Source organism: Marmota marmota, unplaced genomic scaffold (genome assembly GCF_001458135.2).
Source record: "Marmota marmota marmota unplaced genomic scaffold, marMar, whole genome shotgun sequence".
In the NCBI taxonomy this organism is placed as follows: domain Eukaryota; kingdom Metazoa; phylum Chordata; class Mammalia; order Rodentia; family Sciuridae; genus Marmota; species Marmota marmota.
Genome location: NW_026000229.1, coordinates 22014534 through 22042136, shown reverse-complemented (window position 1 = coordinate 22042136; position 27603 = coordinate 22014534). Strand labels below are relative to the sequence as shown.

Here is a 27603-nt window from a genome sequence, read left to right as displayed (position 1 = left end):
CAGTTTCTCAAAGGCCTCCAAGAAGCCCTGGGGAGGGTATAAAGCACAGATTCCTGACTGAGAGGCACCAGCTTCTCTCCCCCTCTCTGCACCCCTTCCAAAGCAAAGCCAACGGAGTGGGCACCACTGCGTTTCAGCACAGCCCTGGCAACAGGACTTCTGAGCTCCATGCCAGCTTCCTTCCTTAGAATTCTTTGCACCTTGACTCCCCGTGGCTCCAAGCACTTTGTCATCTTCCAGGCCTAGTTCTGCCAGAGAGGAAATTTCCTCTCTGGGAAGTTCCCTACAAGGCTACCATCACCCCTTGAGTCATCTTTGCTCTCTCAGGTCAATCTTGGAAACAGACTGACCTAATAATCAGCTATTCCACAGCAGAAGTCAAGAGCCCCTGGGGCCAAGGTGAGTAAAGGTAGAGCTCAAAGCTTGAGGTCCAGATATCTAGCTAGGCAAGCAGCTGAGAGGATAGGGAGGCTGAGTGGCACCTGTTGCTCCACTGTGAATTGAACTGCTGAGCTACATCCCCAGCCCTTTTTATTTTTAATTTGAGACAGGTCTAGTTAAATTGCTGAGGCTGGCCTTGAACTTGCAATCCTCTTGCCTTAGCCTCCCGAGTTGCTGCCACTGCACCTGGCTTAAAATTATTTTTTTTTAGAGAGGCAAGTATTCACATGGCTTATAGATTAAAAGAATACCTAACAGACTATATTTGTAAAGTCTTATCCCTCACAATGTTTTCATCCATTCCATCTCCCCATTCTCCCACTGGTGGGAACATCTTGTATCTTTCCAATGTTTCTTTACGTAGATAAAAACAAATTTGAATTCATTGACTTATCCTCCCACCCTTCCACAAAAGGTATCTAGATAACATTCTAGACCTTATTTTTGTCACCTCCACAACACATTCTAAAGATCTTTGTAAATCAGTACAGGGTGTTTCCTCAGTCCAACCGCAAAGTGTTCCATTGAGGGATGTGCCCCAGTTTAGTTATAGGGACTCTCCACGGACACTGGAAGGTATTTTAGCATTACAGACGGTACTGCTATGGATGATCCCGCCTTCATTTTATTTCATAATGTGCAGACAGAGTCACAGGGTAAATTCCCAGGAGATAAATGCTGGGGAAAGAGTCAGTCCTGTTGTACCTCCCATGGTTGTTGTTCAGTCCGGTTGTTCTCCACCAGTGTAATACCATTTTGCACTCCTGTCTGTCTTGCCATCAAGGGGTGTGGCATTTTAAATTGTTTACCAATCTGATAGGTGAAACCTATGCCTCCATACAGCTCTAACTTGAATGTTTCCTCTGAGGACTGGGGCCAAGGATTTCTTCACGTGTTAAAAGTTCATCTTTCTTTCTTTCTTTTTTCTTTCTTTCTTTTTTCTTTCTTTCTTTTTTTCTTTCTTTCTTTCTTTCTTTCTTTCTTCCTTCCTTCCTTCCTTTCTTGCTTTCTTTCTTTTTTCTTTCTTTCTTTTTGTGTGTGTGTGTGTGTGTGTGTGAAATATCTCTCTGTGCCCATGGCTCATTTTTCTAGGGGTTTTCGGGCTTATTCTACTTGATCTCTAGGCATTCCTTATGTATCAGGGAGATTATAGCCCTTCGTATTATGAGCTGCAATTGTTTTTCTCACTTTATTATTCATCTTTTGGATGTACTGATGGTATTTTTATTTTATTCAGAAATTTTTTTTGTTTGAGCTAATGTAGCCTAACTTATTAATCTTTTACAAGTTCTGGATTTTGAGTTATAGAGGTTCTTGCTCAAAAGTTTACAAAGAAGTTCACCTATTTTTCCTCTAGCTGTGTTATGGTTTCCATTGTTTCATTTTAAAATTTGATCCATCTGGGGTTTTTCCTGATATATGGTGTGAGGTATGGATTCAATTTTATCTTTCTTTTTCCAGGATTCCCAATACTTATTTTTAAAGCCCATCTTTACCCCATTCCACTGATTTGAGATGATATGTCTACCAAATATTGAATTTAAATTATGTATTTGGGTGTTCTTTATATATGTTCTGCTTCTTTGCTCTGTCATCCAAGCACCAGTATACACAGAATCATTTAATCATTGAGTATGTCTTAATATGAAATAAGCCAAGTCTCCTCAAATAGGATTTTTTTAAAAAATTTTTTCAGAGCTTCTCTGGCCATTACTGACAAGCTGACCTCTGTCACTGGGGTTCCATCTTGCCCACTGCCAGGTTTTAATTCTCTTTCCTACAAGGAAGCCAACATATCTTAGACTTCCAGCCAGAAATAGAGGCTAGCACAGTTTGCTCCCCAAACGAGGCAGAGGCAGAGATTCAAAATCCTCAGAGAGAGTCTCACTTGGGCTTATTCATGCACCCACTGGAGACTGGTGAATTGGAGAAAGTCCAAGTGGGAGATCTATGTCTTCTAGAAGCTTCCGCTTTGCTCTGAAGATGCTCAGCACGATCTTCTGGCCCATCCAATCTGCTGAAATAAAAGTGATCCCATATTAGCTTGATAGAGTTATCCTATAGAGTCTGATGTTCTATCTCCTCATCACCTGTGACTGGTGGTGTGGGAAGGACTCTTCAAGAAGAAAGATGTTGTAATAGCAATATCAATCACCACTTCCAGAACCACCAGTACCACACTGCCACCTCTGCTCACTGAGCACCTGCTATACACCAGGCATTGTGAAAGGTATTTTGCACCTTTTTCTCATTTACTTATCACCCTCTGAGAAAGCTTCTGTAAACTTGCCCAAAATTATACCTCATTAGTGGCAAAGCCAAGCTTTGGATCCTAGCCCAGATCCAAAGCTCATATTCATAACCACTGGATAAGTTATTCTCCAAATGATCTGCCACTCCGGGTTAATACAGATTCCAAAACCTACTGAATCAGTTGCCCTGGGCATGACGCCCAAGAGTCTGCATGTTAAGCACATGAATACATGAGAACCTCTGCTCTCAAATGCAGAAGATTAGGCAAAGTATAAGGGAGACTGAGAGGAAATATATTCACTTAGCAAGTGGTGTAAGGGCAGAAAGTTGGCTGAGTGAGTTTTGCAATCAGATCTGTTTTTATTTCCCCTTAGCAGAGAGCATTGACCCTGGAAGTTCCTCATTTGGACAGAACACCATGACTACAGCACCCTAGATGGTAGAGGTGGGGACTCAGCAGAGTAAGCCTCTGATCTGCCACAAAAAGTCAATAGACTACTATTGCCCAAAAGAACCAGGCCTGAGAGGGGATGTATGGCTGAAATTCTCATCCCAAAGAGGGGCCTCTTTTTCCCAGTGCCACACCATGAATCTAAAGCAAGGGAATACCTAAAAGGGGTGCACATAATTCATAGAAAGGGACTAAATAGGCCAGCAAAGGCCTTGATGGATAACTACCTGTGAGTATCTGAAAGGAACTATGGGTTCCACAAGGAAAGAGACCTTGGATAAGTTTTTAAAGGAAAGGGAAATATGCATTGAATGCCACACCCTGGACTGGATATTTCATCAAGTTCCATCCAGTTTTCATAGCTACCTTATGAGATAGGTCTTCACATTTCCAATTAGGAGAAGGAAGCTGAGGCTTTCACAGTTCTCAAACAAGCTTCCCAAGGTCACACAGCTAACTAGTGCTGTTCCAAAGCGTCCTTTCTACTACACCACCCTGCCTCTGCAGTCGCTCCCAGTGTGGCCTGGAAATAGTTGGGGTACATGTCTGTGGTCTGAAGGGGTCAGACAGCAGTCAGCTGGGCCTCCAGACACAAGCAGTGAGGGGAAGACATAGGTCCAAAAGAGTGTCTTCAATATAAGTGGAGCAAGTGTCCAGGAAATGTGTCATCTCAGAACCTGGACATATGGAGGAAGAAGTAGAAAACTGGTTCAGGCTCTTGGTTTGATATTTTAGTGAGCTGTGGACCTTGGGTCATTCACTGACATCTTATTTCTTCATCAGGAACATGCTGGGAACAGCTGGGCTCCAGACCCCAGGGACTAGCAAGTCTCCAGAGAGAGGAAAGGTTCCAAGGGCCTCAGGAAAGCCAAGGCGCAGGCTGTGACCGTGACTCAAGCTCTGTGGGTCTAGAGGTGACCACACTGGCCACACACAGGATTGTGCTCCCACCACATTTCATAGTCCTTACTCCCATCAGGAACAGTCTTTGATTGGAACTCAAGATTATCTGGGGACCTTGTACACTGCCTACCAACAGGGTCCCCCTGGATGCCTTTTTACTAGATTCCCTTTGGCTGAGCAGATGTGCTCTTATTCCTCAGCCACGGTAACAGTTACCAAACTGTGGAACAGTTGTTTATTTACTTGTCTCCAAAATAAGACCATGATCTTGAAAGCATGGTCTGTCTCACTCACTGTTATATTACAACGTTAAGCACAACCCCAACCACATGGCAGGTGCTCATGAAAGTTTGATGAATGAAAGAACTAATGCAATCATAGTGGGGCTCTAGTACCTGAGAGCATACCCAACTACCAGGTCCCTAGCAGGGAAGCCCTAGGGTGGTTCATGGAATGGATCAGGCCCATTTCCTCATCAGGCAGTCCCAGATGATCTCCCTTATGTTTTAGCTCACAAGTCCCATGGATTACTTCTGCCTTAAAGACTAACCTTGGGGCTATTTGTCCAAGTTAAAGCCCAAAACTTTCCTTGCATTGCAGGTATTTACCTTTGCAAAGCATAGAACCTGCTTCCAGCTCAGGGGAGGGGACATTCCTGAGGAACAAAGCCAGGTGTTCCCAGGTCACCCCTGTTCTGGCTCTCACTTTTCTTGTGGCCTAATTAACTCTGGCCTCAAAAACTTACTTCTCCATAGCATCTTTAACTTACTCAAGGTCAGTACTGAGGTAGTGCTAAGACTTGAATATCTCTGAACCAAAAGGACTCTGGGAGTTTTGCCAAACTTCTTGGTTTTCCAAAGGTGAAAACTGAGACCCAGCTGGTTTGGAAAAAGCTGTGGCAAAAGTCCTGCTCCAGCTGACTCAAGAGCTGGGGCTGTCTCGCCACCCCACTGCGAAGACCTCAGAGTGCTCCACCCAGCCCCACAGGGTCCCACTGAGGAAACAGAGCTAGAAAATGAAATGGCTTGCTCAAGGTCAACCAGAACAAAGTCACACAGTCCTCAGGCAGCTACAAGGAGTGGAATCGTTTGGGGTGTGTAAGCCATATTGCCCCTGAGGGCCAAGGCAGCAGCCCCCAGAAAACTTGTTCAGTGCTTGTCTCATGTGAAATGCCTTCAGGTCAGGCTCTTGGTTCTCCTACTAAGTCACCACACCTGCAGGGCAACACAGCCACAATATACCATGTAGCACCAAAGTAAAAAGACTTGTTTCAGCAACTCCATGGTCAGTGTACCTCCTGTAGGGGCTGAAGTCCTGGCAAAGGAGGTTTATGTGTCTGTCCCAACTGGAGACTTAACGTCCTGAGTGCAAAGGAGCTGCCTTCAGCTCTCAGTGGCTTGGGTTGTGCTACAGAGTGGTACTTGGGTTCAAATTCCACCTATGCCTCTGCCCCATAGGCCATCTAACCTCCCTGAGCATTAGTGTCTTCCTTGTAAGAAGGAGATGAGAATAGCACTGACTCCCAGCATCGAGCATGAAATGGGCTGTTTGTGCCGGTGGTTTAGCGGAAAGGGAGGTTGGGAGCAGATCTTAGACTGGGTTGAGCTGGAGGTCCAGCTCACTGGCATCCTGTGTCCTGGGAAAAACACTTAGCCTCTCTGAGACCCAAGTTTCTTTGGGAATAAGACATACCTTAAAGGGGTATTATAAGGATGGGAAGAAGACATGTCCAGGGACTAGACGGAGTAAGTGAGAACTCCACAAACAGCTCTTTACTTTGAATTAAGCTTGGCCTCCCCAGGTCCACCCATCTCCATATCACCTTTAAGGGGACCTTGTATGGTGTGCATGGGTTTCCTGGGTTGATGGTATGTGTGGCTGACACCCTGTCAAGGACTTGCCTGTAAGACATCTTTAACTCCTACAGGCAAACGTGATCACTATTTAACCAAGAAACTGCCCACCTCGTCATTCATCCCAGTGAACATCCTAGTCATTCCCTATAAGGGAAAGATCTCTTTGTGAAATTCAATGCAGCTTATAAATGTGAAAGATTAGAAACACTGCCTGTCCTGTGATAGAGAAGTGGACACATAAATTATCACACATCCCTTCTGTGGAATATTACTCAGCCTTTACAAATGATGAGCCCGAACACCTTAGCAACATGGAGAGATGTTATATTATTACATCATGTGAAGTGAAAAAAGCAAAAATCATTATGTCTGCACAGTTGTGTGAAAGTACATTTGCTTCTAGACACAGAAAAGGAAGAGAAAATTAAAAGTCAGCCCATTGGGATGATGAGCTTGTGAGTGTGTTTTTTAAACTGTTTCTCTGCATTTATGCAACACACACGTTTTTTAAAAGAATAGGGAAAAATCCTGATGCTCACTCTAGAAATGATTTAGCTGAAGGCAAGTTTCATGTGTGGAAAAGAGTCCAGTACAGAGTAAGTATTCAGGAAGCATATTGATGGAGAGAAGAATGAATGATGAGCTGGGGATGTGGCTCAAGCGGTAATGCGCTCACCTGGCATGCACGGGGTGCTGGGTTCAATCCTCAGCACCACATACAAATAAAATAAAGATGTTGTGTCCACCGAAAACTGAAAAATAAATATTAAAAAATTCTCTCTCCTCTCTCTCTCTCTCTCTCTTTAAAAAAAAAGAATGAATGAATGAATAAATAAGAGAATAGACAAGTGAAGAGAACACACCCACCCCAGCGGGGCACTGCAGACCTCAGACCTAAGATAAAGTATGTTCAGGGGTTTAGTAGAGTGTGTAGCATGGGGTGAACAGTTGACATATGTCAACCACTCATGCGATCACCAGGCACGGACTGAAGTAGATCCAGCCTAGGAAAAGCCACCAGGGTCTCTGCTAAAAAGATACAGTGTCATAGACAGGTGCTGGCCTTGAGTGCTCTAATTTCCTCTCCTGTCCCTAAGGAGCTGCATGAGCGTGGGTGGGTGGGTGGGTGTGCCTCTTGGGCCTCAGTGTCCTCATCTTTTCCCAGGACGGTCATTCATCAAGGTGTTACTTGGAGTTTACTTCTCCACCCCCACCATTTCTTAGCTTGGAGATGTTTCTAGGACGGAAAGCAGAAGCCATTTGAATCCAACCTACTTTCCCATCTTTTGTGAAAGAATAAACTTGCCAAAACAATTATCCTAAGACAATCTGGGCAGGGTAGGAGGCAGGGACGAGAAAGAGTGGATGCTTAACTCCCCGCTGGGGAAGGGACAAGGGCTGGTGCCACCCAGAGGAGCAAGAACCAGCCAGGCTTCTAAATTGCTCCTGTGGGAGGAGGGCGTGGCTTCGGCTGCCACCCTGCACTTCTCACACCTCAAGCACAAGCCCAAAGAATTTCTGAAGCAAGCATGCAGCAGGTGTATCTCAGAGCCGAGCCTGATGGAAACAATGACCAACACAGAATGACCTTTGCGCAAAGCAAGGGTGAAGAAACTGGTAGGAACGTAGTCCCCTGCAAGTTGCTATACAAAAAAGTTAAAGAAATGTGTTACCTGTCATTCGCCAAAAGTTTTGTGAGCTAACATCTCACACAGTGGTGGGTTTAAATTTCTAACAGGTGCTTTCTCTCCAAAAAAAAAAAAAATCAAATTAAAATAAGTAATCAAATTAAATTGAAAACTTGATTTTTTAGCTTATGCCAATTTCTACGGTGTAAATACTAGCACATGCCAATTTCAAACTCCCAATGTTAAGTTACAGAACATGGAAAAATGGGAAGAGATGCACACAGTTGAGAGCCAGCTCCTGCTCATCACTGAGACTCATAGATCAGAACTCTGTCTAGAAAGCTCTCAAAGATCTTTTCCAATAGTATAATTCTGGGATGCTAGATTGTGGCTAATTAGTAATAGCAAAAGCCATTCACTTTATCCAGTGTGGTCTGCTTGACAAGTGGACCTGTTGGACCCTCCTAAGAACACCCCTCCTCAAAAAGAAGCCAGCTTCTTTGTCAATAAGTAAATAGACATATTCTGCGTTAAATCCACTCACTCTTTTCATTAAATGGTCTTATGACCAAAGACAAACCGTGCATTGTCCCTAAGGATTTCCAAGAAGAATCTATAAATTTTGCCATCAAGTTGTTTTAAAACAATATATTTTAGTCTATAACTCATAATATTCCTATAAGGTAGGCATTAATGTTAGTCTCATAAGTGAGACACAGAGAAGTTAAGTAGCTAATGGCACACAGCCTAAGAAACAGAATGGTGACCAAACATGCTGACTCCAGAGCCTTGGCTCCTAACCTCCCCAGAGCGGTGTGTCTCACTGTGCAGTAACAAGTCACACACAAGGTGTGGGCCCATTTGGGTCTCTTCATCCATGGGGCCAGATTGAAAAGGAGACAGCAATCTTCTCTTCTTTCCTCGTTTGGGTGTAAGGTACCCAGTTCATCTTCTGACAGCTGTCCATGGAGAGGAAAGTGGCTCTCATTCTCCTTTTATAGGCACAAGCACTGCTGATACTAAAGCTGTACGTACCCTACCTGCCAACACCCCGGTGCACTTGTCTCCAGCAGGAACTCCACGAGGAGGGTGGTGCTGGGCTGAGGTAGGACTCCGTGCTCCTAGGTCCTTGACTGCTAGACCATCTGACAATGCCTTAAACTGCATAATTAGGTCCTCTGCCTCAGCCCTCCTCTGCTCCTTGGAAGCCTCACCTGGTCATTGTATAGGTCATACCTGAGATGAGGAGGAGAAAAAGGTCACATGAAACTCAAAGCCAGGGTCTGGACAGTCATTAAACATCCAAACAAAAATCTGAAACAAGAACTCAATTAAATTAATTTACTAATCCAAACAGCACTTGGCAAACTAATTTTAAACCAAGGTCCTCTACTCCAAGAGCAGGTCTAAGACCTGAGATGATCCAGCTCCTGTGGAACTTCCCCTGATTGACTGTGATCAGATGCCAGCACACAACCCCCTCAGCTGGGCAAGAACCCTCTTAGAGTAACCTCTGGGAAGGAAGGGGGAAATCTCATCAGAGGATGAAGCTGGCATAAAACAGTTCTGCCAGGTGTTTCAGGAGTGAGATGTTTTAGTTGTTGTTTTACTGGTCCCCTCATTAGTTTAGGGATATTTCCCATAGACAGCTGTCCTCTGTGATTCAGGACATATTTCCCTTCAGCAACTATGGAGCTTAGTTGGCAACATTAGTCTTTATGGGACATGGAACATCAGCCCTCTGAGCTTTACACAGGGATGGGAAGAGTCCCAAAACATGGAAGGGGTGTGGGTTGAGGCTTTTGTCCTCCATCACAGAAGAAATATGTTAACCTGGATGCCAGGAAAGGTGAGTTCTTTTAATTCTGCCATTAATTCGATGCATGGGGGTGGTGGGCAGGAGACATTAGGAAAATTAGTAACTACATTGTCCAAATTGAGGAACTGAGGCAGAGAAATGTTTTCAAGATCATAAGTGGGAGCCTGGGACATCAGGTCAGGCCAAAATTCAAGATGGCGGGAGTGGGAGAAACATCCCTCACCATATATACTCTTGAGCAGAATGTACTTATCATCAAGCACAGTTCAGCAGCAGCTTGAAGCTAAATTCATGAAGGTCCAGCAGAGACTAAATTCTCACATGAGCCTTTTTCCTTCTACCAACACTCAAGAAATTCTGAAGTCACCATTGCCCACCTGCAAATCATTGGCCTCACCACAGCAGCCAGGGTCAGAGCTGCAGCTACATTAATCTCATAGGATTGTTCCATCACGAGCAGAGAACACGAACTTGGAGAGTGTTCAGGGAAATTGTGAAATTATGGTCTTCCAGAGGCCCCCTGCCAGGTCTGGGAATATTTTCAGCAGCGCATGTTTACAAAGCAAAATCACACACGCGCGCGCACACACACACACATTAGCAAATTAAATAATGAATGTAAAGATGTACAAACAACTCTGTGAGAGGCATATTAACACCTGGGGCTCCTGTCTCAGGCACTTGTGTCCTTAGCATCAGTCAGTACATGGCAAGCGCTGACAGCAGTCAACTGAGCAGAAGCATCCAGCACAGGCATCGCCAGCACAAGGCAGAGCCTGACTCCAATCAGGGTCTCTAACGCCAGGTGGCCCAGCTCATTTGCCTGCAGTCACTCACCTGATGATGTCCTTACCCAAAAGAAAATGAAATAATTTGTTCTTGTACGAAATATACAAGCCCTCAATCCTGAGAGCTGACTTAGGAATAGAGAAATCACTTGCTGCAAGGAATCTTATATTAGAAATGTAATGACTGGGCCCAGCTTCTCCTTCGGACTAATTTTGAGGATAATTTTTCTGCCCTAGGAACTTGCTGTCCTACAGAGGACAAGCCAAGCTGCCTGGCCTGTCAGTTCCTTTTCCTGGATACAGAGACTGATTCCCTTGAAGGATTTGACTTCTTACCTTGTTAATATTCCCCCTCTCAACATCACAGCATCAGGGGCTGGGGTTGTGGCTCAGTGGTAGAGCACTTGCCTTGCATACATGAGGCACTAGGTTCGATCCTCAGCACCACATAAAAATAAATAAGTAAATAAAAATATTGTGTCCAACTACAAATAAAAATATATTTTAAAAAAACCATAGCATCATCCCCAAATTCTTCCCGCTGGTGTGCCTTTATCTCTCCTGAAGACACGAAAAAAATGACAATTTTGGAAGATATGCCTGAAGACGGTGCATCTCCTATATATCTCCTCCAATGTGGAAACAATTTCTTTACCATTAACAGAATCCTTTGTTTTCCTTGCAGCTTACCATAATGTTGTCGTGAGGTTTAAATGAGTCAATACAAATAAGATTGTTAGAAAAGTGCTTGGCACAGGAAGAGCACTTGGCATACACTAGCCTTAAAAACGCTGAAAACCAATGTGGATATGTGTGTGCCTATAAAGAGATATCAATTGGATCAGACCTAATGAACTAACGAGTCTGTTTTATGAATATATACTAAGAAAATGCTCATAGATGTAGACAAAGATTTATTTATAAAGATGGTCATCAGTGCATCGGAGCATTGTAATAGAGGAAAAAAACTAGAAACAACCAAAATTTCCAGCAATAATGGAACAGGTAAATCTATTATGCTGCTTTTCAAAAGCATGTTTTTGAATAATTTTTGGTACTGTAAGAAAACTATAATGATAGGTAAAGAGGGATTAAGAGCATTTATATACTATGATCTCAGCTTTGAACTCTCCAAATAAATATCTATGGAACAATACCTCCATAAAAAAATATCAGAATGAAAAATCCCAAATGTTATTTGTGTTTTGTCTAATAAATAAAATTATTCATTTCAGCACTTATTGTATATTTGTAATATACAACAAGCATCTTTTAATTATACAAAGAGAAAAATAATAGAACAGTTGAGAGTCTATTGTAACACCACAATTTTTTTTTAAAGGATAAAGTTTTAGACCAAGCCAGGGCAAGGGGTAGAAAAGATCATTCTGAGGCACAGTCCTCTGTAGTTGGTGACCCCCTGGACAGGGGAGAGAGGACATTAAGTTCCTCCTAGCTTCCTAGCTTGATCAACAGCATGGATGGATGATGATTTTATGAACCACAATAGGAAACACAGGAAGAATGGGTTGGGAAGGAGGAGAATACATTGTTTGGCTTGCTTGAGTTTGCAGCACACTAAGGATCCCCAGATGGAGAAGCCCAGTCAGGAGCTGGCTGTATAAAGGCTTGGGGAAGAGATCTCAGTAACACCTGGGTGTGGTACCCCACAGCGAGTCCTTACCTGAGGATGCACAAGTGCTCTGTGTGTCCCAAGAAAGGGATACTCAGACTCTGCTACTGTGGAAGGTGAGACACTTGAGCTCCGGATCACCACCCCTTCTTCCCAGAATATGGCTGCTTCCTCAGAGGTAGCAAAGAGTCCCTCAGAGACTTGCAGTAACTGAAATGCATTTGCACTGCTCCCACTGAGGCTTGCTAGGCTCCCTGAGTCAACCACATCAAACTCACTGCTGTATATTTTGTAGAAATGGTGCTCAAAACAACAGCCCCTGCCTCATCCAAGGACCTCTTTGTACAACAACGCCTAGGGAAACCGTCCCAAGTTTCAGGACCAGGAAAGTGTGAGGCCCTGGACATCAGGGATCCTAGAACTGCTCCAGTTTTCCTCTGCACTAGAAAAGAGCCTGGCACAGAGAAAGCACTTGATGTATACTAGCTTAAAACGCGCTGGAAACCAGTGTGGGTATGTGGGCATCTCCAGCCAATAAGAAGCCCAGAACAATATCTGTCTGTGGCCCATCTTCAGCAGCCTTGTAGGATCACGTGGTGTTCATTCAGGGTGTTAATAATATTTCTGTCTTTGTTGTTTTACTGTCCTTATTTTCTCTTTGCCCCAGTTTCTTCAACTATGAATGTTTGTGAACTACTTAAAGTCAATTTTTTTTCTTCCATATCATTCCCACCCATCCATCTTCCTTCTCACTCCTGGAGTTGCTGGAAGTTATTCTACTCCTCTTCTCTACAACAGCCCTCCAACTCTGATATCCACTAAATCTTCATTTTTTAGGCCCCAGAGCCCCAGTGTCTTCAATAATTTCTTATGGATATGAGCTCCTAAAGAATCATTCATCCTTCTATACTTGACAGGTGCCTCCTGGTCTCCAGGGGTCTCCCTAAAGCCCCTGCTCACTACAGCAGCAGTGGTCAATGGCTGAGTTTCATGCCTGCCTCACGCACAGGGCTGGGGACCCCTGAAAGGCAAAGGCCACGCCCCTTGGCCTCCAGCTAGTACAAGGCCAGGGCCTGGGCCTAATGGATGCCTAATTAGTGTTTATTGAAGAATGAACAAATGAGTACACACCTAAACGGTACTGTATGTGCAGCTTCCTCACACACCTTCAAGAAAGCCAAAGGCCCCAGAAGGGCCCTGCTCTGCTGCATTGTTTGTGGCCTTTCCAATTGACAACTCTTCCATTGTGTCTCCCATAAAGTCTTGAGGCCCTTCAGAGCTTGTTCTCACAGCTAAATCCAGAGTAAATACACATAAGACAGAATTTGTCCTGTGAGGTCCCCAGGATAAATATTCACAGATAGGAAGGATTTCACAGATCAAAAATGCAAGATGCTGGGGCTCCAATCAGCATGTATTTTCCGAACACACCTTTCCATAGGTGCTAATTATGTGCCAGGCATTGTTCTGAGCTCCTTACAAATATCTTATTTAATCCTCATAACAACCCCATGAGATAGGTACTATTTTTATCCCCAATTTATTTTCATATGGTCCTCTTAGCATTAAAAAACCTGTCTTGAAATGAAGGAGTCACTTCTCCATCACTGATAAAAGAAACTTAGTTATAGTAGATCCAATGTACCAATAACGGGCAGGCTGAATGTGAGCCTTTGATCTGAGACCTAGATCCCACAGAACACCACATCCCTCATCCACTGAGTGTTAGCACCAACCTTGTGTTCAGGGCTGCTTCCCGTGAGTTCCTACCCTGGTGGAGGAAACTCAAACCTAAGCAAACCAGCCTAGAGCTAGGTGCAGCAGTGTGCACACCTGTAATCCTAGCAACTCCAGAAGCTAAGGCAGGAGGATCACAAGTTCAGGGCCAACCTCAGCAACTTGGTGAGACTCTGTTTGTAAATAAACAAAGGAATAAGCAGCCTGCCGGGCAAGTGCATTAGGACCAAGGACACGGTACAGGGCTGTTTTGATGTCAAAACAACAGCCCCTGCCTCATCCAAGGACCTCTTTGTACAACAACGCCTAGGGAAACCATCCTAAATTTCAGGACCAGGAAAGTGTGAGGCCCTGGACATCAGGGGTCCTGGAACTGCTCCAGTTTTCCAGCAAGGGGAGTAATTATCTCTGTGTTCTTGGAGGGTGTGATGCTTCGGCTGTTTTAGTGGATGGACCGGAGTTTCAGGTGGAGAAACAAAGGTGGGGGAAGTGAGACTGCCAAGGTAGGAGGGTGTGAAACAGCACTGGGGCAGCTGTTGGAGGCACAGTGAAGGGAGGGGAAGAATTGGGAGTGAGGGACAGTCATTCAGGTGGTGGCCGTGGCTGCCTGCCAAGAAACTTAAAGTCACTGAAAGATGTAGTCATCTCTGTTCTAGAAAGATCCTTGAAGCAGCTGCATGAGGGAAGAGGGAGAAGACCAAACAGAGAGAGACCAGTGAGGAGGCTGTTTCAATAGCCCAAGCAAAAAGACTGTGTGTGGAAATGAAGGCACTAGATTCTAGGGATATTTAGGGACACTAGACTTTGGACTGATGGGGAAGCTGACAGAGACATGCAAGATGACACTTGTGCTTTTGTCTCGGAAGTCCAGAGGGAAGGGGAGAGGGCTGAGAGCTGGCTTTCAGAGGTTGAAGACAAGCCAGGAAGTGAATAAGCTTGGGGAAGGCCAGCTGGGCCACAGACATTTTCTTTCATTCTCTCAGAATGGTTAATTCAGATTCTCGCTCACATCTCTTTAAATAAAATATGATGCATTTCATTCTGTCATCATAGTGAAAAATCATTGCCCTTTGCTGGGAATTAATAACCTTTGGAATTAATAACCTTTGGGTAGGAAAATTGGTTTCATTAATACCTCCCCTTGCACTTGGTAGGTTCATCATCTCTTGGCCCTGCTGTCCCCTGAAACCAAAAGCCCAAGACTTATTATTTGAGTAGCCTGCATGATTTTATGCTCAGAAAGAATGATCAGGGTCCTTAGTAATTGGACTGAATTAAGTCACTGACTAAAAATGTCAGCGTGGCTATGTGTCTGCCTCTCAGCCACAGGGGAGTCCACCCTCTACCAAGAGGGAGGGCAAGAGCTTCCTCCTGTAGCTCTGGGCCTGATCCCTAAGCTTGGCAGGAAGATGTCACCCATCTTTATGTGCCACTCCATGGAAACATGGCACCTTCCCTGTCATTTAGACCAGAGAGCCCAGGCTCCCTAGCATCCCGGCCCTGCATGCTCTGCTGCCCACTGGCCTCCTGCCTTGTTATGGCCACAGATGTTCACACCTCTGAGGCTTTCCTCTTGCTGTTCCCTCTGCTCAGAAAGCCCACTGCCTTCCCCAAACACATGCCTCTATCACCCTTCAAGGCCAGGATCAGCTCCCCACTCCCTGAAAAGCTGTACCTGAATGCCCTCTCCTTTACCAATATATTACATCCTTGGTGATCCTCCCCACCCCTACCCCAGCCAGGCTCTTCTATGCCAGGCTTGCGTGATATGGGGTGTCTGCAGTGAGAACAGGCTGCAGTGTCGTCTAATTAAGATGCTCTCTCCACTCTCTTCCTAGCACTGAAAGACAGACCTGGGTTCCCATCCTGACTCTACCCAGTTCTGGGCAGTGAGATTCTAGATAAGGGGTTCACCTTCTCCAAGACTGGGTCCCAATGCCTCACCTACACTCCCCATCCCCCAGAGGTATTCCTCTACTCCTGACTGACTGGTCACTGGGATGACAGGGTGGAGGATTAAAGGATCTAACCTCCCTCCGGCCCCTATGTTGGGTCCTTCTAGATCAACCTCCATCACCTGGCTATTCAGCTACAAAGGCTCTGTTGGATTCCCCAAAGCTGCAACTCATGCTGATCTCTGACACCTCACAATAACAGAAGCCAGGCTGAGCATGGTCTGCAATTTTATATTCCAGAGCTGATTGGGAGAAGATCTCGAGCTGTCGAAACAAAGAAATCTTTGCAGGAGACAGAGACCAGATTCTTGCTCTTCAAAGATGAAACCAACAAGGGCTGTCAGATCTGGCTCAATCACCCAGACACACTGTGGGAGTGCGGCTTCAATTCCTCGCTGCCTTTGGTGGTGATAATCCACGGGTGGTCGGTAGGAAACATGGACGTGCCTTTTTCTCTTTACTTTCTCGTTTGCTTTTTTCTTCCTGGTATGTTCGATTTTTAATAAAAAGATAGGGCTCTGATGATAACAATGTAGTGTTTCTAAAGAACATGCTGGTTTGCTAAGTGCTTCCCTACACATTATCTCATTGGTTATTTCAATTCCATGAGTGAACAGGGCAAGGAAAATATAATTAGCTCCATGTTTTAAATAAAATGTGGCTCAAAGAAGTCATGCAGCTCATTAAGGCCCTGAAGGGACTGCAGCCTGTGCAGGTGGAAGGTCCTGCCTGAATCTCCATATTTCACCAGGAGAGGCAGGAAGCAAAAGACATGGGGTCCTCATGAAATCTAGTGCCGTAAGGGTTAAATCCAGCAGCAAATAACAGACCCAAATTAGTAGTGATTCAAATAAAACAGGAGTTTGATTCCATTTTACACAATGATCCAGAGAGATGTCATTCAAAACTGGCTAGACAGCGCTGGTCAATGAACTCCTCAAGGTTCCAACTCCTTCAGGCCTACTGCTCTGCCACCTTAGAGTGTGGCCCTTGCACTCATGGTCCAAACTAGCAGCATGTGCTCTCAGCAGCCTGTGGATGACCCCAAGGCTGGCAGACAAGCAGATGTCAGCAGGAACACCAGCCACCACATCTTGATTCCAGGCAGCAATATAGTAAAGGAGGTATACAGGGCTCAAGAAGCAAGGTTTAAAAAAAAATAGCTCTATTTAAATATAATTCACATAGCATATAAACCATCTGTTTGCAGCTAACAATTAAGGAGTATTTTTTTTTAATTCACCTCCCAGAAGCACCTGTGCAATGCTTCCAGTTATATCCATCAGCCACACCTAGGTGGAAAGGTGACTAAGAAGTGCAGCCTCTTAGAGAAAGTGTAGCCTGCCGGGCATGAGTATGCATGCCTATAATCCCAGCAACTCAAGAGATTGAGGCAAGAGGATTGCAAGTTCAAGGCCAGCCTCAGCAGTTTATTGAAGCCCTAAGCAATTTAGCGAGATCAGGGGTAAAGCACCCTTGGGTTCAATTCCCAGCACCAAAAAAAGAAAAAAAAATAGAATGTATAGCTTTCTGGTGGTGCTAAACATCCTATTACTATAAAGAAGAGAAAGGATATTGTGGGCAGAGTGAAGTCAAACCCTGTGAGGACTGTCTGGTCTCCAAAAGGAAACTGCCCCCCAATTCCAATCCACCAATGATTTGAAGTTCAGCTCACACATTGAAGCCTCTAAAAATTCTGGCATCTCTTTCATGACTTGGAAAACTTTTTATGCCATTTTGTTGAAAAAAAATGCCCTTAAAACCCTGATCTAGGGCTGGGGCAGTAGTTCAGTGGTGGAGCGCTTGTGTGGCATGTGTGGGGCACTGGGTTCAATCCTCAGCACTGAATAAAAATAAAATTAAATGAAGGCATGCTGTCCATCTACAACTACAAAAAAAATTTTTAAAAACCTCATCTAGCCCATTTTGGAGAGCAAACAGACTCATCTATCTCCTTCCTCTCACCTCCAGTCCACCTTTGCCCCTGCCTGCCCATCGCCTCCCTGACGTCTCCTCACCTCCTTGCCTCCCATGGCAGGTTCCAGCCATACTCACTGATTGTAGCTCTCTGCTTGGCCTTGGCTGGGCTGTGCCCTCTGCCTAGAGCATCCTCTCTTCTTCTCTTCTCCTAAATAACTCCTACTTTTCCTGAGGACACAGTTGCAAACAGGTCTTCCTGCAGGTCTGCACTGCCTCCATCCAGCCCTTCCCCAGGGCACCTTAGGGTCCCCAGAGTTCCCACACCCTCCTGGGCACCTTCCAGCTCTGCCCTGCTGCTCAGTTTTGTCATTGTCTGCCAATGTTTCTCTGTTCTTACTGGAAAAGATTCTGTCCTACTCTTTTCTAATTGACCACTGTGGGATCGTGCCTATTACATATAAAGGGCTCCAAAATATTTGTTAACTGAATTAATGACCAAATGAATGAGTCTTGTTTACAAATGCAACATGAAGATAAGAGGATCCTCTAACCAAAATGTGTTCTTCATTCTCAAAATCCTATTCAACCTGGAATATAGCTACTGCTATTAATTCTGCCACAATAACAGACAATTTAATGAATCTGTACTATGTTCCAGGCACTGTTCTAAGTGCTTCCCAACCATTCTGGAAGAAGGGCATTATTATCCCCACATTCCAGATGAGAAAACAGAAACACAGGGGTATTAAATAACTTGCCTGAGCTTACTCAGTTAGGTGGGAGAGCCTGGATTTGGAGCAGGATGCCACATACACACAGAAGTAAACATTTATTAAATGGCTGCATCTTGCTGGGTGCCATGACACACTCCTATAATTCCAGGGACTGAGGAGGCTGAGGAGGGAGGATCACAAGTTCAAGGTCAGCCTCAGCAACTTAATGAAGCCCTAAGCAAATTAGAAAAGGCCTGTCTCAAAATAAAAAGGACTGGGGAATGTATCTCAGTGATAAAGCATTGTGGGTTCAATCTCCAATATAAATGTAAATGAATAAATAAACAAATAACTGCATCTTCTCCCCCAAATGGCATGTGAGGCCACAGCTAAGCCCTCTAGCTTCACCTCCGACATACCACACTGCCTGCACTTTCATGATTCTGTGATATTTCTTCTGCCTCTCACCCCGGCTGCTACTTCACTCACCACTCACCATCACACCTCTTTCCTTCCACTGAATTCCTGCTTATCCTTCAAGACACAATGCAAATGCTTTGCTCTCTGATTGCATTCAGAGCACCCTGCAGATAGTGCTCCATCAGGGTGCACACACAGGACAATTCTCCAAGCCCCTGCTAGTCCCACCAAAGCCAGTAGGGTGGAGCCAACTGGGGATTCAGAGGTGCAGTAGAGCAGCCTACAGGAGGAGGTGGCCTGTAGCTGACCTCAAGGGACAGGTCAGATTTGGAGATATGATTTATATAGACTTTTCCATAAGGACTCAGAAAGCCTAAAAGGGAAATTTATGACAGTGGTTCTCAGGTGCAAAAGTCTGAACATGTTTTTGGTTTTCAAAACGTGGGGTAGAAGATGCTGCTGGCATCTTAGTGGGTAAAGCTAGGGATGCTGCTGACCAATGTACAGGATAGTCCCCAACAACAAGAATGATCTGGCCCCTGATATTGTTAGCACCCAGGCTGAGAAACCCTGTGTCTAGCCCTTTCTCTTGGAAAAAAGAGTCCAGCACTGTACAAGAATTGAAGAAGGTGGGGGGAAACGAGGAGAAGGGGAATCAGCACGGCCCTCCCTCAGCCCTCAGGCAAGGCTGACAGTCTATGGGCCACTCTCAGGTGGACGGCATGCTGGAGAGCTGGGTCTGGCAGATGGCGGCTGCACTCAAGTCCCGGACAGCCCAGCCGGTGAATGTGGGGCTGGCAGACTGGATCACCTTGGCCTATCGCCACTATACCATCGCCGTGCGCAACACCCGAATCGTGGGCCAGGAGGTGGCAGCTTTTCTCCGGTGGCTGGAGGTAAGCCTCACCCCCCCTGCCCTCCTCACCCTTCCCTTGAGTGTGCATGGAATAAAATGGTCTCCAACAGCAACCCAGATAGAGGGCCTAAGCTCATAGGACTGAAGCCAGACCCCAAGCCTCTATCTAATGCTCAACCTGATCCCCTATTTTGCAGACTTTAATCTCCCTGCACCCCACCTACCACACCTTTTGCACTTTAGAGGTGTTGAGGGGTTTAAATGCACCCTGGAAACCATCAGCCCCCACCCAGATGAGTGTAATGGTTTCCATAAAGCATTAATAGCCAGGTGAAAACAGGCAGGTGGGAGGCAACAGCCACCAGGCAGAATCCCAGGCACCTGACTAGAAAGAAGGGCCAGCCAACTAGAGGACAGAGGCTCTGAAGTGAGAAACCAGTTAACAGTTTGCACCTCCGCATTTGTGAGCAGGCGCAAAGCACAGGAGCAGTGCCCAGACAAAGGTGGACCCACTCGGGTGGGCAGTGCCTATCCTCCTGCAACCATCTTGCTGCTGTCTTCCAGGTAACTGCTCAGTTTTCTCGAAGTAATGTTCATCTAATTGGATACAGCCTGGGTGCTCATGTCTCAGGATTTGCAGGCAGCTATATCGGCGGGAAGCACAAGATCGGGAGAATTACAGGTAACCCTTCCTCATGGCTCACTCGCTATCGTCCCTGCTTCTCCACAGTCTCATCATTAAAACACCCGACTTCTTCCCTGACAGGTTCCAGTTCACGGAAGGACTCGTAACACTCTCTCAGACATGACCGCTGTCATGAATTGCCGCTGTTCCGAGAGAGAATTCAGAGAAAATTACGACCTTTATTCCTATTGCCTTTCCTCGAATGAATGCCTCTTCTAAATGTGCCAAATAGGACTAGAAACGGGACTTTCAGTACATGCTTACAGCAAGAAAGGCTTATTTTTTAATCTATAGTTTAAAAAGTCCAATGCAGACAAGTTAGGAAGTGATGAATTCAGCCTTAATTTGTTACAACACACCAGCTATAATTAGTGCCTCAGTCTCTCCAAACTTGTGAAATGCATGTGTCTGACCCTGGATCCCATTTGAATTGAGGGTGGGAATCTGTACCAAATATCTCACCCCAAACTGCACCCCACTCATAAATGGCCCTAGTGCTCAGGAAGAGCTGTGTGTGTACAAGAAGACCTTTCCTCCCAAGCATCCCTCACATCAACCTCACCCTACCACCTGCACTGCTTGGATTCCAAAAAAACACACACTTGGTCAGATTGCTCCACAGCAAAATCACTGACACCTACAGAAAGGAAATCTAGGAGACATGAGCCAGGCCCTCAGTGTAGTATCCCCCGAGCTCTCCAACTTCTCCTCTTGCCATCTCCTTTCTAGAGCTCTGGGCCTCCATGACCCTGGATTTTTCTTTACAAACACAGATGACCTCTCTGAACTTTGCATATCATATTCTCTGTGCCCACCACTCATCCAATCAGGCCCATCTGACCTACCCAACTCCTACTTAATCACCAAGACCCAGCAGGCTAAACAAAGTACATTTTAAGATGAAAAACAGAACTATTGTGACTTTCTTTTATCAAGTAACAATAGTTTTTAGAACAACTACTTTTCTACAACTACCACTCCTTCATAAAACCATATTTTAACATGAAAAAGAATAAGATAATGTCAGACATTTAAACTGAATATGTCTGTCTTCATGAGAACTCATCTCCTCAACCTTTTCCTCTTTTTCTCCATCTTTCTGGTAGTGGGAGGCCTGGACTACTTTAATCCCTGGCCTTGACTGTGGAAACAGGACCAGAAGGCTGAGTTAGAACTCAGCGAGGTGGCCTCAGGCCTGAGCCCCCCAGCCTTTTCCATTCTGGCTGGTGTTGGAGGTCACAACAGGCATTATTAGCCAGGCCCGCTTGACCAGAGGCAGCAGGAGAGCTCACTGCACTATTGTTATCTTGTAGTCAGCCTGCAGAAAAAAAGGAATAGGATCACACCAAGACTGTGGGTGATGCTGGAGAGCAGGGGTACTCAGAGCCCACTGTCAATCCCTTCTCCCTACTAAAGAATGGAAGCCAGGGTGGGGAAGGGAGACATCAAAGGGTCCTCCAGAGAAAACAGATGGAAAAAAAATAGAAAAATCCTTGTATGCATAAATACTCCCCAAGTAGCCAGTCAGGAGCTGCCACTCATCTCATGCAGACACATCTGTCACTTGTGGACCAGAGCTTTGTGCAGGCCTATTGGCTCAGAACATTTTCACCCTGGAACGGTGATGTCCTAAGGCTGTTCTGGACATTCCAATGAAATGACATTAGTGTAGGAGAAAAGCCAGCTTGTTTAGGAAACTATTGACAACATCCAGCAAATAAATTCTTTCTTTGATGGATAGGTTCGAACTATATATAATGAGCACATAGGTTTTGGGTTTTTTTTAATGCAAACAAATGCTCTTCAAAGTAGCTTGAGAGGTACTTAAAATTGATTTGCTTAAATAAATCAAGCATTCTCTCATAACCTTCTTTCTACCATTGGATAGTCTCCGCAAACCTCTTCCCCACCAGGTAATGCCCAGGCTGTGTCTAATTTTCAGCACCATGAATTACTGTGGTTTTACTGCAGAAAGGTTATGGTAAAATTTTCTGGAGAAAGATTATACCCTGGGTTTCTCTTCTTCCTGCTAGCTCATAAATGTGTAATAATATTAAACAGATAAAAAGTATATTTCTTCCCCTGACCTTATCCTTGCTCTCCCCTTAGGGCTGGATGCTGCGGGCCCTTTGTTTGAGGGAACTTCCCCCAGTGACCGTCTTTCTCCAGATGATGCCAATTTTGTGGACGCCATTCACACCTTTACCCAAGAGCACATGGGCTTGAGCGTGGGTATCAAACAGCCCGTGGGGCACTATGACTTCTACCCCAACGGGGGCTCCTTCCAGCCCGGCTGCCACTTCCTCGAACTCTACAAACACATTGCACAGCATGGCTTAAACGGTGAGAAAGAAGCTGAGAGCACTGGCCTGCTTCCCATGCCCCCGAGGGGCCTCTGGAACCCAGGGATGTCTACCAACCCTGTGGGACTCTGGGCAGAGTCTGGCAAGGGTAGGGGCCCAGGGTTTATGATCACTAAGTCCAATCCTAGAGAGGGATTGTGGGGAGTGGGTAAGGGCTGATGGTCCCTGAGGATGAGCAGAGGGACATCATCAGGAACCCCAACTTCTCACCCTTGCCCAATGTGCCCAAGCAAAGCCTTTTCAGGGGTACTAGCCCTTCTGAAAGTTGAGTCCTGATGCTGCTGGATATTCTTTCTTCTCAGGAAGTGTCCTCACTCAGGGGGCTTCCACATGAGGATCTGTTTTAATAGGTCTTGGCATCTTTATCCTTGGTCACACAGAGTGGGAATAAACTCTTCACCCACCTCCAGGAGGCTGGATCAGCGGATCCTGGAGATTCTTCCAGCATGAAATCCAGTTACAAATCGGTTCTGTTACCCACTTTACCTCAGTGCAGAAACTGAATTTATCTGGCTTTTTCTGGGTTGTCATCCCACTTCTGTCTCAGGTCCTCAAACCCAAAAACATTAACATGGATAACATGCACAGGATCAGAGCACAAAACTGTGAGCAGTGACCGCACCTTCCACAGGCATTCTGCATTTCTCCTTACTATAAAACATCCTGATTAAAACATGCCAGTTCGCTCCAAGCCAACTGGAGTCCCCCACACTCCACCTTCTCACCCACCCCAGTCATCTAAAACTGAGCTGAGAGCCACGCTGTCAGGATTACATCACCACCCTGGCCTCTCACATACCAGCATGACCTTCACACTCCACATCATGTCCTTGGCTGAACTCCCAGCCTTCCGCCCGCCTGTGCTTCAGAGAGCCTTTTGGGAACTTCCCCTTATCATTGCTTCCATCTCCCCTGGCCACCACCCCTCCGGTCACCAGTGGTTCCTGCTGACAGCCCAGCCCTCCTCCCATGTTGCCACCCTTTCCAAGCTTAACACAGACCACAGGGTACTGTTTAATAACTGCTTGCCTGGTAAACACATCTCTGCCATTTGCTCTTTTGTGCTAAACTTCAAAGTGATATAATCAAGTATACATACACGGCTTGCCAGACTTTGGAGGGGGACTCAGTTGTCTCCACCCTTGTGTTTGAAAGTGTTCCTATTCCAGGGCAGTTCTCCCAGCCACTCCTGAACAGAGCATAACCGGACAATTGCCTTCCCCACCCTCACCACCTCCTGGCTGGGTGAGCTCCAATGAGTTATTGAATGTCTTTTTCTTCTCCCTTCTGGTGCTGGGGATTGAACTCAGGGCCTAGCACATACTAGGCAAGTGCTCTACCACTGAGCTACTTCCTCAGTTCTTTTAACTTTATTTTGAGACAGGGTCTCACTAAGTTGCTCAGGCTGGCCTGGAACTTGGCAATCTTCCTGCCTCAGCCTCCTGAGAAGCTGGAATTACAAGTGTGCACCACCTTAGCAAGCATCAATGTCTTTGAGGCTCAGTATCCCCATTGACAGCAGATGCCCCAAGAAGTGGAAGGCAGCAGCACAGACCTGCCTTCCTGGTAAATGCACAACAAATGCAGCCATGGGTGACCCAAACTTCAGATGAACAATTTTGGTTTAGCCTTGAAATGCTTGGAAACATGGCTTGTGGCAAAGTCACCTGTGACCTTTATAGGTAGACCTTTAGGTATTTCACATGTCTTGTGGTGATTCCTAATATTCCTTAAGAATAATTCACTACAAGTTAGGTTAAAATTTGGAGAGTTATTTTTTTTAAGATCAAAATTCATGAAAGAATCTCTTAATTTTCAATAGATTCCTCCCAACCTATAGCTGATAGTTAACAGCCCAATAAAGCAGATAAATCCTGTTGGGCTCAATACAGCCCATGATCCTAGAGGTTCACTAGACAATTCTATAACTTAAAGTTAGATGCTCAATAGATGCTTTAATGAGGGGATGTTGCTGGTTTATTGAGAATAAATATTATTATTTCCATGTTCAAAAAAATTAATGGAAGATAAAACTAGTAAGTTTGCTTTGGGAATGTTAGACCTCTTCAGTCCCGGTGATTGGTGACTGGGACATGTCTTTTTGTTTTGTTTTGTTTTTTGTTTTGTTTTGTTTTCTTCTTCCAGTGCTGGGGTTAAAACCAGGGCCTCATTCATGTTAGGCAGGTACTTTATCACTGAACTACATTCCCCAGACCCCTCCCTTTTTTTTTTTTTTTTTTTTTTTGAGATAGGGTTTCACTAAAGTGGTTGCTCAAACTCATGATCCTTCTGCCTCAGCCTCCCAAGTAGCTGAGGTGGACCCTTTAACAACATTTACAGGCCTGCCATGGCACGTCTTAATCCAGTCCCATTGCTGGCTTCACAGACCCAGGGGATGCAGTGGCCACTTTGGGACATGAGGCAGCCATTATAGGAAGGGCCTTAGCATGCCACAGGAGTGCCTCACTGATCTGCCTTTATTAAAAGAAGAGGCAGTCTAGTAGAGTAGAGGAAGGAGAAGAGGAGAGGGGAGGGGACAGGGAGGGAAAAGGGGGGATCATGAACTGAAATGGATTTCCATGATGTTTGAGTTTGTCGGGATGAACCCAACTACTATGTGTAACCATAAAGTTCTAATTAAAAAGAAAGAGAGGGAGAGAGGCACTCTGCACAACCTGAGCTAGCTCACCCACTCCAGGCCCCTGCATCTGGGCATTTTTAACCATTTGAGAAATATCTCTAAAATAAGTTACGCTACTCTGCTTTCTTAAATGATCTGACTTTTCCCAGGGATGTGGGGTGCATATGAAAACACCGACTGTGTGCCAAGGATTTTTCCCTGACACTAAATGGCTGAGAGGGGTCTACTCTCTTTAGTGTTTGGCTGTTCTTACCTCCTGCTGATGTCAGGGAGCCAACCTCAGCAATCTTACCCCTACCCCTGCAGGATGCTACTAGTAATCTTCTGTGGGCTGAGAAACAAGATGTCTCTTTGAGTTGGGGGTCCCTTGGAGTTCAGAGGTGACAATGTTCTTCTTGCCCTGGGTTCCAGCCATCTCCCAGACCATAAAGTGTGCCCACGAGCGGTCGGTGCACCTCTTCATCGACTCCTTGCTGCACGACCACATGCAGAGCATGGCTTACCAGTGCAGTGACATGGACAGCTTCAGCCAGGGCCTGTGCCTGAGCTGCAAGAAGGGTCGCTGCAACACACTGGGCTACCACATCCGCCAGGAGCGGCACAGCAAGAGCAAGAAGCTCTTCCTTGTGACCAGAGCCCAGTCCCCCTTCAAAGGTGAGTGCCTCCCGTGTCCCTGGTCTGCAAGGCTCAGAAGCTCCCTCCACTCTGTTCTTGAGATTCCTTCAGCTCTGTACTCTAGTGTCGCGGAGGCTGTGCACGCTTTAGGCAGCAGCACGGACAGGCTTTCTCCTTTTCCAATAATGGCCACCTTGCTGTCAAGGACCAGGAGGAGAAACCTTGATTATTTCTAGAGCAATCCCTGGATTGGTCTCTTTGTCCATTTTCATGTTCCCTGGAATGTTCCATGTGGAAGGTTCCCAGCAGTCACCTGGACCACACAGCTCTCTCTCACTGTCCAAAGACTGGAGGGTCCTGAACCCGGTTCTTCCACTCCATTCAGGACCCCCATGAAGAAACAGGGTTCTCAACTGCATTTTCAGCTCTTCATTTCTACCCCTTAGGTTGGAATCCACCTTCTTACAGATATTCTTACCATATGGTGGTTCCCCCAGGACATGAGTCAGCTTCCAGTGTTTCCCAGCCAGATCCCTAACCTCAGGCAGAAAGGGAGGCCCTACCGTGCTCTGGGTTGAACAGGAAAGGGCTGTGGCCACTTCCTGAGTCTGAGCAGAGGCCAGCAGAGAAACACTCAAATCCTCCTGGAGGGAACAAGCCATCTGTTGCCATCAACATTTCTGCCTAATCCTTAAAACAGCTCAGGAGTGATTTTGCATCTTCCAGTTTCACAGCGCACTCTCCACAGTGGGGCTGGGAGAAGGACTTGGTGGTGTGCCCTTCCTTTATGACTATGCAGATACTGTGGGGGAGGGGACTTGAACTTGGCACTAGCTCAGCATTTCATACAAACAGTACGCACCACCTTGGAATACTTGTGACTCTCACAGCAGGGAGCCAAGCAGGTAGGGCTAGTTATTCCCCAGTTTCATTTATTTTAAAAAATTATCTATTTATCTATTTATTTTGGTACCGAGGATGGAACCCAGAGCACTTTACCACTGAGCTACTTCTGCAGTCCTTTTCACTTTTTATTTAGAGATAGGGTCTTTCTCAATTACTGAGGACCTTGCTAAATTGGTAAGGCTGGCTTTGAACTTGTGATCCTCCTGTCTCCGCCTCCCAAGTCACTGGACTCACAAGCTTGCACTACAGCACCCAACTATTTCCCAATTTTAAAGAGGAGAAAAGTAAAATTTGGGTGGAATGTCCACAGCCACACAGCCTATGAAGCCTGGAACGGGGCCACCTGATTCCCAGTCCAGTGCTCCTTTGTCATCCCACTTCCTAGTTCAGACTCTCAAGAGAGACTTATATATTAGGCACAGAATTCCTCTATTTATCTGAAATCAGGTTATCAGCCAGATTTCCCTGATTGGAACCAAGCAAGTCCTGTGGTCAACAGGTAGGCCTTGAGGAACAATTGGCCTGAGAGCACATCTTTCCCCCATGAGGGGCTAGAGGGTCCCCTCCTGTCTGTTTCTGAGGGTTGGAGGATGAGGCAGTTTTCAGGAGCAGGTAAGGGCATTTGGAAGGGCTCCAGCTTTGGGGACCTCCCCCACCACAGGCTGCCATTTGGGAATTCCTTGGGTTAACCCACTTCTGTTCTCAATGACCCACCACCTGGATGATGAAACCTCTCACTAATCATGATCTGCTTTCATGGTGATATGTCAACATCAAAGCCATTTTACAGATGGAGAAATGGAGACCCAGAGAGGGCAAATCATTTGCAGGAACACTGAGTGAATCCTTGTCAGAGCCAACATTTAGACCCTGGGCCTCCAAAGAGTTGGGCAATTTTTACTGCAGGAACCTGCCCCTGATCTGTGCAGGAAAGGGGAAGGGAGTGCTTTCTACTTCCTGTCAATAGAAAGAAATGAGGCAATTTTTCACCTTCATGGAATGAACTGAGAACTTTATCTT

At 45.7% G+C, this 27603-nt stretch overlaps 1 protein-coding gene and 1 long non-coding RNA gene across 4 annotated transcripts in view; one reads left to right on the top strand and one right to left on the bottom strand.

The window, feature by feature from the left end:
- Lipc (lipase C, hepatic type) overlaps window positions 1–27603 on the top strand; it is a 131133-nt gene that overhangs the window by 88766 nt on the left and 14764 nt on the right. For 2 of the 3 annotated variants that reach the window (XM_048793538.1, XM_048793539.1), the window contains exons 2-6: window positions 15705–15892; window positions 19231–19413; window positions 19938–20055; window positions 22168–22401; window positions 25474–25716. In XM_048793538.1, the coding sequence (XP_048649495.1) occupies window positions 15705–15892; window positions 19231–19413; window positions 19938–20055; window positions 22168–22401; window positions 25474–25716 (966 nt within the window). The remainder of the gene's footprint in view (window positions 1–15704; window positions 15893–19230; window positions 19414–19937; window positions 20056–22167; window positions 22402–25473; window positions 25717–27603) is intronic. The other variant, XM_048793540.1, reaches the window with a different exon arrangement.
- Window positions 1485–23298, bottom strand: LOC125613373. Its single transcript, XR_007343926.1, has 2 exons — window positions 23221–23298; window positions 1485–2458 (listed from the first exon to the last, which is right to left on the bottom strand). It is a non-coding gene; the product is annotated as an uncharacterized LOC125613373 (long non-coding RNA).